General features: G+C 39.5%; 3 protein-coding genes across 5 annotated transcripts in view; 1 reads left to right on the forward strand and 2 right to left on the reverse strand.

Moving 5' to 3' along the window:
* Positions 1 to 678: 678 nt before the first annotated feature.
* LOC129192358 (serine protease inhibitor 2.1-like) lies at positions 679 to 3,524 on the reverse strand. The gene is made up of 5 exons (XM_054796306.1): positions 3,386 to 3,524; positions 2,660 to 3,283; positions 1,333 to 1,606; positions 1,111 to 1,258; positions 679 to 1,031 (listed from the first exon to the last, which is right to left on the reverse strand). The coding sequence occupies exons 1-5, from the start codon at positions 3,402 to 3,404 to the stop codon at positions 840 to 842; spliced, it is 1,257 nt and encodes a 418-aa protein (XP_054652281.1). The 5' UTR covers positions 3,405 to 3,524; the 3' UTR covers positions 679 to 839.
* Positions 3,525 to 4,142: 618 nt separating this feature from the next.
* On the reverse strand, positions 4,143 to 12,829 carry atxn3 (ataxin 3). 2 transcript variants are annotated; one of them, XM_054796310.1, is made up of 11 exons: positions 12,714 to 12,829; positions 12,128 to 12,292; positions 12,002 to 12,046; positions 11,834 to 11,919; positions 11,675 to 11,741; positions 11,525 to 11,612; positions 11,318 to 11,447; positions 11,073 to 11,236; positions 10,534 to 10,675; positions 5,286 to 5,341; positions 4,143 to 5,201 (listed from the first exon to the last, which is right to left on the reverse strand). In XM_054796310.1, the coding sequence occupies exons 1-11, from the start codon at positions 12,798 to 12,800 to the stop codon at positions 5,155 to 5,157; spliced, it is 1,077 nt and encodes a 358-aa protein (XP_054652285.1). In that variant the 5' UTR covers positions 12,801 to 12,829; the 3' UTR covers positions 4,143 to 5,154. The 2 variants fall into 2 exon arrangements, with proteins under 2 accessions (XP_054652285.1, XP_054652284.1); XM_054796309.1 differs by lacking the exons at positions 4,143 to 5,201; positions 5,286 to 5,341 and adding an exon at positions 5,355 to 8,637.
* A 216-nt stretch (positions 12,830 to 13,045) lies between these two features.
* The window catches only part of ubr1 (ubiquitin protein ligase E3 component n-recognin 1), a 35,444-nt gene continuing 34,582 nt past the window's right edge, over positions 13,046 to 13,907 (forward strand). For both annotated transcript variants that reach the window (XM_054796219.1, XM_054796220.1), the window contains exon 1: positions 13,046 to 13,285. In XM_054796219.1, coding sequence (XP_054652194.1) covers positions 13,241 to 13,285 — 45 coding nt within the window. In that variant the 5' untranslated portion in view covers positions 13,046 to 13,240. The remainder of the gene's footprint in view (positions 13,286 to 13,907) is intronic.

Below are 13,907 nucleotides of genomic sequence, written 5' to 3' on the forward strand. Positions count from 1 at the left end.
CATGGAACAAAATCTACTGTAAGTAAGCCAGGCTCGGGGTGCCAGACCCAGTGGCAGAGCTACGTGGTGGCCGTGGCCACTCCACTGGCCATCTACACATTTTAGGTATCAACTTATTGCCACCTCTATGTGAGTAATGGTCACCCCAATGAAAAATTTCTGGCACCTCCACTGGCCAGACCTGAGGGATATCAGTCTTTAAAGACTTAAGACACTTCACTTTATTCTACAGTATTATGGAGGAACCAATTTTTACAGCATTGAGCCAACTTTCATGTCCCTCCTGGCTAACTTATGTTTTTCTTATAAACTTGCAGCATTTCTCTCATGTAGTTGTTCTTGGGTTTGCAGCATGTTCTGTTTTTGATCATATTTATGTGATTGCAGTATTTTTCATTTTCTTGCTGATGTTTTTGATTTTGGATCATTCCTGTGTTTTAATTGTTTGGTCGTTGCACCTTTTCCCCAGCCGCCCTCCGTAGAAAAAGCTATGATTTTAGCGTTAAACAGATGTTAAATAGTTGGTTACTTAAAACTGTACACCTGTTTAAAAATGTACAAAAACAATCTTGACACAACAGCGGTTGTAATTATATATAAATCCTATGTTGCAGCCAGCCAACTAGGTGGCAACCTCAAGTAAGTTAGTTGCTGAGTGAGTTTTTACATTGCAATAAATAAAGCACAATATGTAGAGCTTTATTAAAGATCACAGAGAGGTGTGGCTTTCAAAGAGTAGACCAACAGTAGAATACTGATGTGAGATTTAAAAAGATAAGCCTGAATAAACAAGTGACAAAGCACTTCCAGCAAAATCAAAATGCAGTCAGTCACGACAGCTAGTTTTTAGTGGGGTTAATCATCCTGCCCATGAACAACAGGGCTTTCGTGTCTTCGTGGTATATGAAGAAGAAAAAGGGCCGGTTGACAATGAAGGTCCTGGGTAAGGAATATGGGATAATGCCGATTGTTGTGGCGGCCGCTGCGGTCGTCCCTGTCTCGTCCACCTCAATGACAGCCTTGTGTAGTACCTGTAGTTCCAAATCAATTGAAGACATGAAAATAATATACAGCCTGTAATGTGCACATTGTGTATGCGTGAAAACCAACCTCTGAAACCTGGAGGCTAACGTCCTTGCTCAACCCAGTCAAATTGGCAGTGTGAGTGAAGATACTGTTGAAACCTAACTCTGGGAGAATGTTGTTCAAAGAGTACGACTGCTCCATCTTGAATTTGGGGATGTTGATTTCCAGTTTACTGTGAACACAAAGTGTTGAGCTGCCTGACTATTTGTCACATAGCAGGCTTTTTTTTTCCGCAATTCAACTCACATTTTTTTCAGTTTTTTGATCCAACCTAGGAACACCTTTGCAGTGAGCTCATCTTCAATTGAACTATAGTCCACTCCTTTGTTTGGTAGCAGGATGAGCATGGAAACACCCTCCAAGTAGGGCAGTTTCAGCACTTTGGCACCGAGTTGAGCATCTTCCATCATTTCAAACTTGTCCTCTATGAACATCATTGGCACTTGCGGAATATTGTAGTTATCAATGTAAAAAGGTGCGTTGTGTGTGTGGTTGGGATTGAAAGGCATTTCCCACCCTCCTGGATGATGGAAACAAGCAGTGCAAAAGTCAGTGTCACTCGAAAACGTGACATTTAGGGCGCGTTCACACTTGTCATGTTTGGTTAGGTTAATACAAACTCTGGTGTGTTTGTTCTGCTGGTACGGTTCGTTTGACCAAATGTTAACGCAATCATCCAAACACTGGTGTGCTCCAAACAAGCAGACCAAGACCGCTTGAGAGATGGGTCTCAACTGGGGTGCCGCAAGGAATTCTGGGCCCCATGAAAAAACATCACATTGGGCCCCTCCGGACAGCTGTTGTCACCACATCTCTATTTATTCAGCCTGGAATTGCTGGAATTGTCCTAATGTTTCCCCCCTATATGGTGCCACTGGGTCTTGGTCTGCTTACAAGTGAACTCTGGTGCGATTTGGTCACTGAGTGCACTCAGACAGTAGGCTGGGCTTGAGCACTAAGCTCGCGACAACCTTATCTTAGGTTTCTGCCCTGTATTTGATGAAGAGACGTGCAAATTCAGCAATTTTTACTTCAAAACTTTTAAAAAACAATTAGAATCATACACAAAATACATTTATAATACAGTTCAAAGGACAAATAGTAATATTTATTTTATGTTTTAATTATTGTTTTTTTAATTTTTCATCATCCCCAGACTGCATGTCACTGCTAAGGCCAATGGCCACCACTTTGAACAACCCTGTGCGACACAGACCAAAGACAAAATAACTGCAAATAAGATGCAGATTTGACAAATTTGTAAGAGAAAATGCATTGGAAGCGCTGTTTCTCTCCCATGAAACCTAACCTGGTAAATACAGCACAATATAAAATTAACCTATGTATTAAATCTAGTAGATGCCATTTTGGTTTGGAATATCTGAGTTACTTCACGTAATATGCCCAATCAAGTCTTCTATACTGCGCAGCCTACAGTCCCATGACAAACATAGCAGTCTGAACATTAAGTGAACTGCACCAAAGTGCGCACATTTATTTATTTTTGATCCAGACTAGCATACCGAACAGCAAGTGTGAACGCAGTCTTTTATTTAAGGATGAATAAACTTACCTTGGAAATAAAATGTGTTGATCATCATGAGTTGGGTCAGTGGATCAAGGCTGGAGATCATTTCTGTCACTTTGCCCCCAGTCTTGTCTTTAATGTACTCATTAATGAGACTGATACTTGCCTGTGTGTCTTCAAAGTCTACTCTTTTCACGTCTGTATAAAAGTAGGACTTCATCTGCTCCTCAAAGGTTTTCTCTATGCTAAAATGCTGGCGGATGAAGAGGGACATGCCTTGATCCACTATCATCGTTCCATTCTGAGTGATGTTCCCATGGAGCATCTGGAACAGCTTGGGGATCAGATCAGGCTGGTCTGCTTGAGCCAGCTTCTCCAGGCTGAGTCCTTTCAGAATCTCCTCGTACGTCACGCCATGAGAAGCCAGGGAGAGGGCGGCAAAACTGGTGGAAACACTCAGAGGGGAGAAGACGATATTCTCGTCGTGGTAACTGGATATTTTGCGGTAAAGGTTCATAGCAAAGTCCATATTTTTGAGGGAGAGATTGTGAATGCTTGTGTGGGGAAATGGCTGCCCAGGAGCGAGGAAGCACATTAGCACAAAGGCAAATCCCAGCTTCATTTTGCGGGCCACCGCTATTTGAGACTGGGAAGGTTTGGGTGCACCACCTGAATCACGAAGACACATGTTGTTAATGCCACATTTCAACAATTCAATACATCTGACTGAATTTAAGAAAACAATGTAAGACTTCAATCTCTCATACGTACCGTCCATCTTGGGTAACATTGTGTCGAATTCTTCTTATTTGGGGAAACAAAGTGCAAGTGTGCTTTGAGTGTTACACATTAACCAGGACGTACAGTCCCACTCTAGCCCCTTTTTCCAAAAAGGGTCATAGGACCTCAGTGTATGTTTGTGCTCATGAAAATAATACAAACCTACTGTATGTAATATCAGGCCATTTGGAACACACTGTTTATGTGCTGATGCGTTCAGGGGTGCTGCCACTGTAGTGTGATTTGAAATGAGTAGAGACAGGTGTGCTTGGAGTGGAGGACTTGCATTAGGTACACCCAGAGGTGTTGATATGGGGGGAAAATTGGAATAGGTACAGGGGGTGTGGGGTTTATCTATATCCATGCAAGAAAGAAGTAGTGGAAAAACAAAACAAAAAAACAAGGAGTCAGCTTTTACAGAGTGATGCACGACACCACACACATACTGACTCATATGGCTTGTTTGACTTCCGCATTGCCAAACATGTGCTTGCAGTACAGTGGCCCAACATACTCAAAAGGCCCAATACTGGACTGGTGGACTTAAACATTTGACTTTCCCCCAAACTGGCAACTTATTATCTTTGTAAAAGCAAAATGCTTGATACAGTTCTTGTGCTGGATTGTGTACCTAATTTACAGCACCAGTCAAGATTTTGGACACAGTCTGTCATTCAATAGCATGACCAAGTGGTACCATATATACTTTGATATTATCAAAATGTTCAAGCGTACAATACCAGTCAAAGATGAAACTCAAGAATTGGTGAACATTGCTTTAATCCTGGAACAACACATCTTTTAAAAGAATGTGAGCATTCTGGAAGAAAAATGGAATAAAATGATGAATTAGTGCTTAGAGTAAGAATGTAGTGAGCGAAACTGGTAATGTGATCCTTGCTTTTTCACATTTTCATTTCAAATCAGGCAAATCACCACAAAATGAATTGAAAAGAGAAATGGCAACAAATTGGTTCTGTGAAAACTCAATACTGGTTAACAGAAATATTTTAATGCTGTACTTAACCCTTAAAATTTCAGCCAGTGACTGAAACCTAACATTATTAAAAGTACTACAAATTAATGAGTGGAGTTTTTTTTAAAGGGCAGTTGTCAAAACAAAAGTCAGTACATGTGCAATTGTTCATACATTTAACGCTATCACACACACTGGTGAGCAGAGAATGTAAGAAGTCCTGATGGAATAATAAATTCATTTTCACATGCAGATTGAAAACCTTGTTCCTTATTAATGCGTACGTCAATATATTTTCAGCAAGAAATTTAAAATAAATCTACAGTTAGTGTTGTCTTGCGTCAAAATAATACAAAAGTAGAAGCACACTTATAACTGTGGACAAGCTCGATGAATTCATCTCCCGCAACAAACACACCCTTTTGTAGGTCATGGTTCCTTTTTTTAATGCCTTGCAGAGAAAAAAATAGAAAACAAAACAGTATACTGTAGAAATAGAAGGCGCCATGGTAAAAAGAAAAAAAGAAAAAAAAAGGCAAACTTGTTTCACTGCATGAGTTCAGCTTCTTTGCAGCCACGGTGTACGTAACACGAGGCCGCCTGTTGCCTCATTCTCTGTTGTCGTTCTCCAACACCCATCAGCGAACCAAACAGGACATATGTCCACGTGTTCGCAAAAGAGCCAAAAAGGTTAGAGGAAGGAGCAAAGCCACCCCTGGCATAGCGGAGGGGGCCACAGTTCGAAGCAGCTTGTCATAACTATGTATGCTGAGCTTTTCCAACTTCACAGGCTGGGCTTTTGTTGCTGGTCCAATTCAGTGTGAGGGTTGTCTATAGAAGGACCAGCAAACAACAAAATTAACATCTTCACCTATTTGCTGATAATATGCATTGTTTTATGCAATCTTGACTTACCTATTGATGCTGTGTTGGTGTGTTGAGGAATGTTTGATTGAAGTTGGTGCTCTTGCCTAACCAATTAAAAATTGATTCAAAATCAGGGTTTTGTAAACATTTTCAATTCAGGCATTTTTCACATTTGAAGCTTTTCCGTCACTGACATGGGGGTGCAATTACTAGGGGTGTAACGGTACAGGTAACCCACGGTATGGCCCGTACCTCAGAATTTGGGCTAAAGTGTTGGTCCGGTTTTCTGTACTTTTTTTGTGTGTAAAGATAAACATTTTAATTCTAAATTCTCTATTATTCTTATTATTTTTATATGAGTTCTAAAATGAAGCATGAAATGAAATTGCAATCTGCTGACAGTTAATTCTCCAATAAATACAATTTTCAAATAAAAGGATCACTTTGATGTGTACATTAAAGTTGCTAAAACCAATCCAACATACTGGTTGTACTAAAAGTTATATAAGCTTTGTGTTATACTGTAGGTGACAAAGCAAATGAGTGTAATATCTAATAACATATCTCATTAGAAAGAACAAAAAACAAGCTGCGGGAACAAAGGTAGGTTTGTTTGTTTTTTTTAGGAAGGTGCAAGTAACAGTAAGCGTTTAAACAGGGTGATGATTATTTTCATTTTTGTACGGTTTCTTATCTGAAGTGCAGCGAACCATTCTCATCTCTACTGATCAATGGCAGCATGCTGCTTTACTTATGCACTCATCTTCCTCCGTTTAAGGAAGTGAAGTGTTAAAAAAAACAAAAAACAGGTGCACCGCACCTCGACATCGTGGCGAAGAGGTGGGGGACCGGCGGGCACGTAGCTGAGGAGATCACTGCGGCTGTTGTCGTCTATACTCTCCGGTCCTATAGACTGTCGCCAAATGCCTCGCATTTTTTTAAATCCGCTTTTAGTCAGACGGTGGGTCACTTGAAATATGTACAGTGTGGGAAATGGGACATTACGTCGCACAAAGGGCTTTTTCCATAAGGTGGCTTGTCCCGTGCACGGCAGAACGAACGGGACATTATTTTGCCCTGTACCGTGACATCACTGGTAGTTACTCAGCTGCATGCAGTACCAGGCATTTACACAAAGCAGGTGTCTATTTGATAATAGTCTTAGCCTGTCATTAGAGTACAGTTGTTTTCATGACCATGTAAACCAGGGTTCACAAACCTTTTTGAAACCGAGAGCTACTTCTTGGGTACCAATTAATGCAAAGGACGACCGGTTTGATTCACACTTCTGAAATAGTCCATTTGCTCAATTTACCTTTATAATTAATGATATTCATCTATGGGGAGACACTGATTATGTTAAGCATTTCTCGCAATAAATATCAACAATGGTTTAATAAGAAAAACAGATAAATATCAATATGCAACACTTTTCTATATTTTCTCTAAGTGCAATCTGAATATTTTCAAATGATCGCTTCTACAACAGCCCTAGGAAATCACAATGTCCCATTTTAGCTGGCTAGCCACGAACATTTTTTCACAAATCATGAATTACTTTGCACCATGTTTGTACAAATAATAAATCATGTAAAACATCGCTGCCACTCTTCTTACCATTGTAGTTGCTCCCGGTTGCACACCGGAGAGAGTGGAGATTACATCGGGTCCATTCTGGTCTTCAAGTACAGTTTTAGCAATTACCATCATTGCTTCTTTGACAACCTCCCGGTCTCAAAAGGCCTTCTTTTTCTTAATCAATAGTTGCGTTGCTCTAAATGAGGCTTTGGTTGCTTTTTGTGAGTTTTCAACCTGTCTCATGAAAAATGATTGCTGTTTGCACAAAGCTGCCTTTAACTCGCGGGCTCCTTCTGCTCGTCGTGAGCTTCCCTGCAACAGCACAGTGGCTTGTGTGATACTTTGTGAAATGTCTCTCCATATTATGCCGCAAAAAAACACCTCCCATTCATTGTGAAAACTATGTTTTCTTTCTTTCTTCTGCCATCTTTTTGGGGGTCAGTCATCTCCTCATTTTTGCTGCACCTGCTAGCTTTTTCCCACCATGTTTGTATGATCGATGATGTTTTGGTCATGCACACAATACTGACCTTTGAACTATACTAGGTCAGAGTTCATTTATATTAAACATTCTTTAAAGTGTTTTTTTTAATATACTGTCATTTCCAGTTCACATGTACTGTAAGTGTGATTTAAACAAGAATAGCAACCAAAAAAAAAAGAGCGATGCATCTCACTGGTAAGTGGTGCCATTTGAGCTATTTTTAGAACAGGCTGAGGTGACTCATGTGGTCCTTTGGGGTGACCTGGTGCCCGCAGGCACCGTGTTGGTGACCCTGATATCAACTTAGAATGTGACTTAGCAGAGCACAGACCAAGCCCCTGTACTGGAGGTAGGAAACCTGTTAACCTGTTATCAAGGTCAATGCTGTTGTTTTCTCTTGGCTTTACCAGAATGGACAGAAATCTGACAGAACTTCACAATATGGACAGACAACAGCTCACACACATGGATGACAAAAGGACTCCAAAACGCTTGTAACAAGAAAAACATTACATAGAACATTTATAAAACAAAAAACTAAAAAAGCGGCAAATAAGTGTAAGAAGTGTAAAATCATACAGTGGTGTGAAAAACTGTTTGCCCCTTTCCTGATTTTTTATTTTTATTTTTTGCATGTTTGTCTCACTTAAATGTTTCAGATCAAACAACTAATTTAAATAGTAGTCAACGACAACACAACTGAACACAAAATGCAGTTTTTAAATGAAACGTTTTATTATTAAGGAAGAAAAAAATCCAAACCTACATAGTCCTCTGTGAAAAAGTGATTGCCCCCTAAACCTAATAACTGATTGGTCCACTCTTAGCAGCAACAGCTAACAATCAAGCGTTTGTGATAACTTGCAATGAGTCTCTTACAGCGCTGTGGAGGAATTTTGGCCCACTCATCTTTGCAGAATTGTTGTAATTCAGCCACATTGGAGGGTTTTCCAGCACGAACCTCCTTTTTAAGGTCATGCCACAGCATCTCAATTGGATTCAGTCTTCCACTCTTTGGTCTGACAAGAAAAAAAGTTAAGCTTTTTGAAAGGTGTGTGTCCCATTACTTCTGGTGTAAAAGTAACGCCACATTTCAGAAAAACAACATCAGACCACCAGTAAAATATGGTGGTGGTAGTGTGATGGTCTGGGGTTGTTTTGCTGCTTCAGGACCTGGAAGACTTGCTGTGATAAATGGAACCATGAATTCTGCTGTCTACCAAAAAAATCATGAAGGAGAATGTCCAGACATCTCTTCGTGGCCTCGAGCTGAAACGAACTTGGGTTCCGCAGCAGGACAATGATCCAAAACACACCAACAAGTCCACCTCTGAATGGCTGAAGAAAAACAAAATGAAGACTTTGGAGTGGCCTAGTCAAAGTCCTGACCTGAATCCTATTGAGATGCTGTGGCGTGACCTTAAAAAGGCGGAAAACTGGAAAACCCTCCAGTGTGGCTGAATTACAACAATTCTGCAAAACTGAGTGGGCCAAAATTCCTCCACAGCGCAAAGATTTAAGTGTGACAAACATGCAAAAAAAAGGACAAACACTTGCCCATATCACTTCATACCTAACATTTAAGCGTGTGTAAAAAAAAAAAAGAAAAAAAATCACAAATACAATCAAATTTAACTTGTCAAATCTCAATCATGTAAGACCTTTCCTGACTTTTGAATCCGCAAAAGTGTATATCCATGCAATGATTTTCACTCATATAACCTATTGTTGCACAACTTGGTCACATGCAACAGAGAACACACTAAAACATATCAAGTCTCTCTTTAAGAAAACACTGAAAATTTAGATAGGTTGATTCTATCAGTTTCATTATTGTAACACATTATAAGCGATCAGATGTTCCTGGATGCCTGTCTTGTCTTTAAGGTTCTGAATGGACTTGCCCCTCCATCATTATAGGTTTTCGTACAGAAGAAAACTAACAATCAAGACAGTACTAGATCATTCACCAGGGGTGACTGTAACATACAGAAACGTAGATTCAGCCGAATGGTTGTCTTTATCAGAGGCACTCAGTCAAGGAACGCACTACCAGCTCATGTGAGAAACTGACAATTACCCAGCCTTCAAGAAAACACTAAACAGTGATTAAAGACAAAGCAGTCTTGTGCTCGTGGGTAATGTCCATTCCAAGCTGATGACTATATTGCCCGACAATCTGTTTTATGTTTACTGGAACTGGGCTTGTAAGTTTATATAGCTGTAATGTTGTCTGCAAATGTACTGTGTGTTTGTTTTATCTTCTTTTTATGGTTTTATGGTGTTTTATGTGTGGTGTCATTCGTAAAAGTATGGAGCCTGCCTTCGGACAACAGATGAAATTTAGGTAATTCTGGCATATTTACTGTGATGCTTTTGCTCATTTGTTGATTAATATGCACTATCCTAATTAAATAAATAAACAAACTTTCTACAATGTTTCTCCCTTAATGAACTCCCTCTGCAACATGTGTTAACCAAGGAAACTTTACATTACAATCCTATTGAAACACGCACTACCTTCGTACTTTGCTATAACTTCTTTATAGTATTATTTATTGTTAAAAATCGTGTTTCTCACCTTCTTTATCAAAGTTCTGGCATTTGCCACTTTTTATACATTTTAATTAAAAAAAAAAAAAAAAGAGCACAGATTCCTCTAACAGACATATGCGGTGCTTTCCAACGCCTCACCAGTGTACGACAAACTGTGCTTGTTAGAGAAAGAAAGGAGATAGACAGTAGTTGTCAATCGTTCTGCGTGCGTTCTATCAACAAATAAACCACATGCACACACACACACAAAAGATCATTAAAGGATTCCCTGGCTGGAATCTGTATACTGTACATCTTTCCACTCTCAAACAACCATTATTCACAGAGACTGTGTCATCAAAGTGTGTATGCTTTGTTTGGGCACTTGATTCCACTGACTACTATTTAGGCAAACTGTTTGGCCATGCCGCAACCGAGAAAGTGTACAAAAACAAAGATATAGTATTAACAATATTCATCAAAAACTGAATCATACAAAAACCGACGTTCCGCTGTATAGTTAAAGAAAAAAACAACCCGTTTGTCAACTTTGTGTAAAAGGTAACAAAAAAAAAAAAGTTACATTGTATATTAGTGTGATTAAGACCATTAAGACTTTTGCACAATAATGTAAATGGGACAAAATTGAAGACAAATGAGTCTTCATATTGATATGTGAACTTAAAGAGTCAAACTCACTGATTGAAGTAAGCCTGTCTCCTCTTCCTCAGCTCCTCAACTGTGAGCGCCTCATTTTGGACTCTTTGTCCCCCTGCAGCCTCTCTCTCCACCTTCAAATGTCCACCTTCAGAATCTGATGAAGTGTTGCTCAAAACAGCTCCTAATATTTAAAGTAAAAAATCAATTTAAAAAAATATTATACGCTCCTGATCAAAATCTTTAGACCAGTTGAAAAATTGCAAGAATTTACATTTTGCAGTGCTGGATCTTAAGGAGGTTCTAAGTAGAGGTTCAAAATGCAAAAAGAAGAAATGGGAGTGAGACAAAAACATTTTGAGTAAGCAATTAGTAAGCAACTTGAGTAAGCAACAGCTCATTTCACTTGAATGCTTCTTTGCAATAAATTACTTAATCTTTTTTTTTTTTTGTCTCACTCCCATTTATTGTTTTTGCATTTTGAAGCTCTATTTAGAAGTAATGTAAATGTAAATTCTTGCAATTTTTCAACTGGTCTTCAGATTTTCATCAGTAGTGTACTACAAATGTTGTTGTGTTACCTTGCATGCTAAGCTGAATGGCCCTGCGTAGATCAGCTTCCTCATCTTCTACATCTATGTCCTGTCTACTGAGCGCCAGAGCTCTCTTCAGCTCCTCGTCGTGCTCCACAACATCTCTCTCCACACCACAGACCATCTCTGTCTGGCCCAGTGTTGCTGACCTGCTGCAGGTGCCACATGTAGGAACAAAACTATTTCAAGCAAAACTGATTCTGGATCGTTGCCATTGTACAGTATGTTTGTACCCTGCACTTGTCTGAGCCTCGTCCTCTCCAATAAGTCTTGGCCGCTGCTGTTGCTGCACTCTCATGATTCCAAGAATCTGCTCTGCTTCACAGTCTGGAAGGTTTCCACGGATCACAAATATGGAATAACCTGCACATGCATACGGAAATTTATTAGTGGCTCTACACTGTCTACAAGATCAAGAATCTATGTGTCAGTGGCATTACCTTCTTGCTGTAACTGTGCGAGGAAAAGGGCTAAATATGTGTCTGATATCAACTCTGGTCCAGTCAAAAGTGAATTCAAGTTAAACCACTGCAACAAAGAATATTTTAGTAAATCAAGTTATATTACGGTTATTTATGACAAAATTCTACCTGTTGTCCAAGTTTGCGAATAGTAAACCAGTGCTCCTTGTAATTGCATATAAAGGCTTTTTCATTTCTGAAACATGAAGAGAAAAAACAACCCCAACTGTCAAGTACATTTAGTAGTACAGATTATTGTGCCAAATAATCTTAATAAAGACAATTTACATTGGATTTATCATCAGGCTCTGGTACTCCCGACTGTTGAAGAGGATTAGCTCCAATCCCCAAACTCTCAGAGCATTGCTAATAACCTATGATGACATCATGTAAAAGATCATTTATGTAAGTTTTTCACTCCAAAAACATGAAAAAAATAGTAAACATGGACCTCACTTGTATGGAAAAGAACCCACTGTCATCCATGTTTCCAGAAGGTTGCTACAAACATAATCACAGAGCACTGTATGAACCATGTTTTTACATTTTAGAATGGAAAAAAATGTACCAGCATTCCCTCACCTGCAAAAAGGTCCTATACTCCTCGCTGCCCATTCCTCCCTCTGCCATCCTCATCCTCTCCTCTTCGTCCAGCTGATGGGCAATAGAGGAAAGATCCACAGGGCTGAAGTACTCGCCCTGCAGCAGGTTGTTGAGGCAATGCTGGGCGCAAAGAGAGCCCTCTTGCTACACATTAAATAACAGTTATTGCAATGACCGCACAATCTTCTTCAATGTTTATGACAGAAAACAACTACAGTATGTCACTTCCCTCCAAGTAGCTAATGTTAGCTTAGACGAAAAATGCATCTGCGTTACTAATTTGTCATAAGTAGCTATGGTGAGTCTACAACTAATTAAAAAGCAGCAACGTTTAGCAGATTTAGCGCCTTACTTGCGCTTCTTGATACCTTACTGGAAATAAAGTTTGTATAATGACTGAATGGTAACTTGACTGTAACGATATAGCGAGCAGTGAAACAATACTGCCAGCAAAATCAACTACAACATCGACACGTAATTTACACTGGCATAGGCTCAAACTTTTTTAAAATACACGGAGGTAGTTACGGGGTGTTAAAAGTTGCAAAATGTACATTTCACTTACTTTCTCGTGGAATATGGCATCCATATTGGGCTCGCTCTCTGTCAAACATTCAACCCTGACCTCACTCGTCACAACTATGTTTGCCATCACACAAAGAATCCGAGTAGCACCATCTAGAGGCTGGTCTCAAACAGAAACATTGAAAAAAACATTGATACTTCAGCATAAGATCGGGATACTCATATCAAATCCTCATTGTATAAGCACCAGGAAAAAACAGTATCCAGCACAAAATTAAAAAAATCAAACTGGCGTATTACCTTGGTGTCGATGAGTGAACAATAATGCTACCATCAGGGGGCGTTGTCTCGACATCTTCATTTGTATGTTTTGTTTACAAAACGCCTCAGGTTTGTTTCTGTCAGAAACAGTTATTACAAACTGCTGTACGTTAGCATTTATTCAATGGAAATTCTAATAACATGATTTATTTTCATATAAAACATTCAATGTAAATAATTACGAATGTGTTGTATTACAAGGGAACAGTAGTTTAACGACACTCCCTCCTTTACGGCAAATGGAATATGGCGGAGGGTGAGAAACCTTTTGACGAGCTGGAGCTCATAAAGGTATGTTTTTTCAACAATCTCTTACAGCTGACATTGTGTAAGCTGATTTGGGGATAAAGCGACTGGCTAAATTGTGTAAGTTACGCCTCTCAGTGTTCGTTTATAATTCGGTGAAACCATGTCCTACTGGTGTAGCTAGCAGTTACCTTTAGCTTCTGTACTTACTACCTCAAATGTCTCTGCAGTGCTTCAAATTGCTCAAGAGTTGGTGCATGTTAGATTTGTGATTTAGTCACAATAAGACGGCTGCTCCTGGCTTCCCTAATACCTAAGTAGTAGTCAACGTTACTTGGTTTTGTTAAACTGGACACCTCGACTTATTCCGAAAGTGAAATTCATGTAGTATTTCATCCACCATGACTCATTGTGCAAGCGGGTCCTATTATTGTGAAATTTACCCACATAGAGATGTTTTTAAGACTTTAACTCTGACTGCGTGTGTATGACTGAGTGTTAGTAACTTAGTGATGCACAGAAGAGTAAAGTATTCATGCTTCAACAGCTAAGCTTATTTAGAGGGATGCCTCAAGGATAACCCAAATACATATGTACTCCATCCATCCATCCATCCATTTTCTATACCGTTTCTCCTCTTTTAGGGTTGCGGGGGCATGCTGGAGCC

This window comes from Dunckerocampus dactyliophorus, chromosome 13 (assembly GCF_027744805.1).
Source record: "Dunckerocampus dactyliophorus isolate RoL2022-P2 chromosome 13, RoL_Ddac_1.1, whole genome shotgun sequence".
In the NCBI taxonomy this organism is placed as follows: domain Eukaryota; kingdom Metazoa; phylum Chordata; class Actinopteri; order Syngnathiformes; family Syngnathidae; genus Dunckerocampus; species Dunckerocampus dactyliophorus.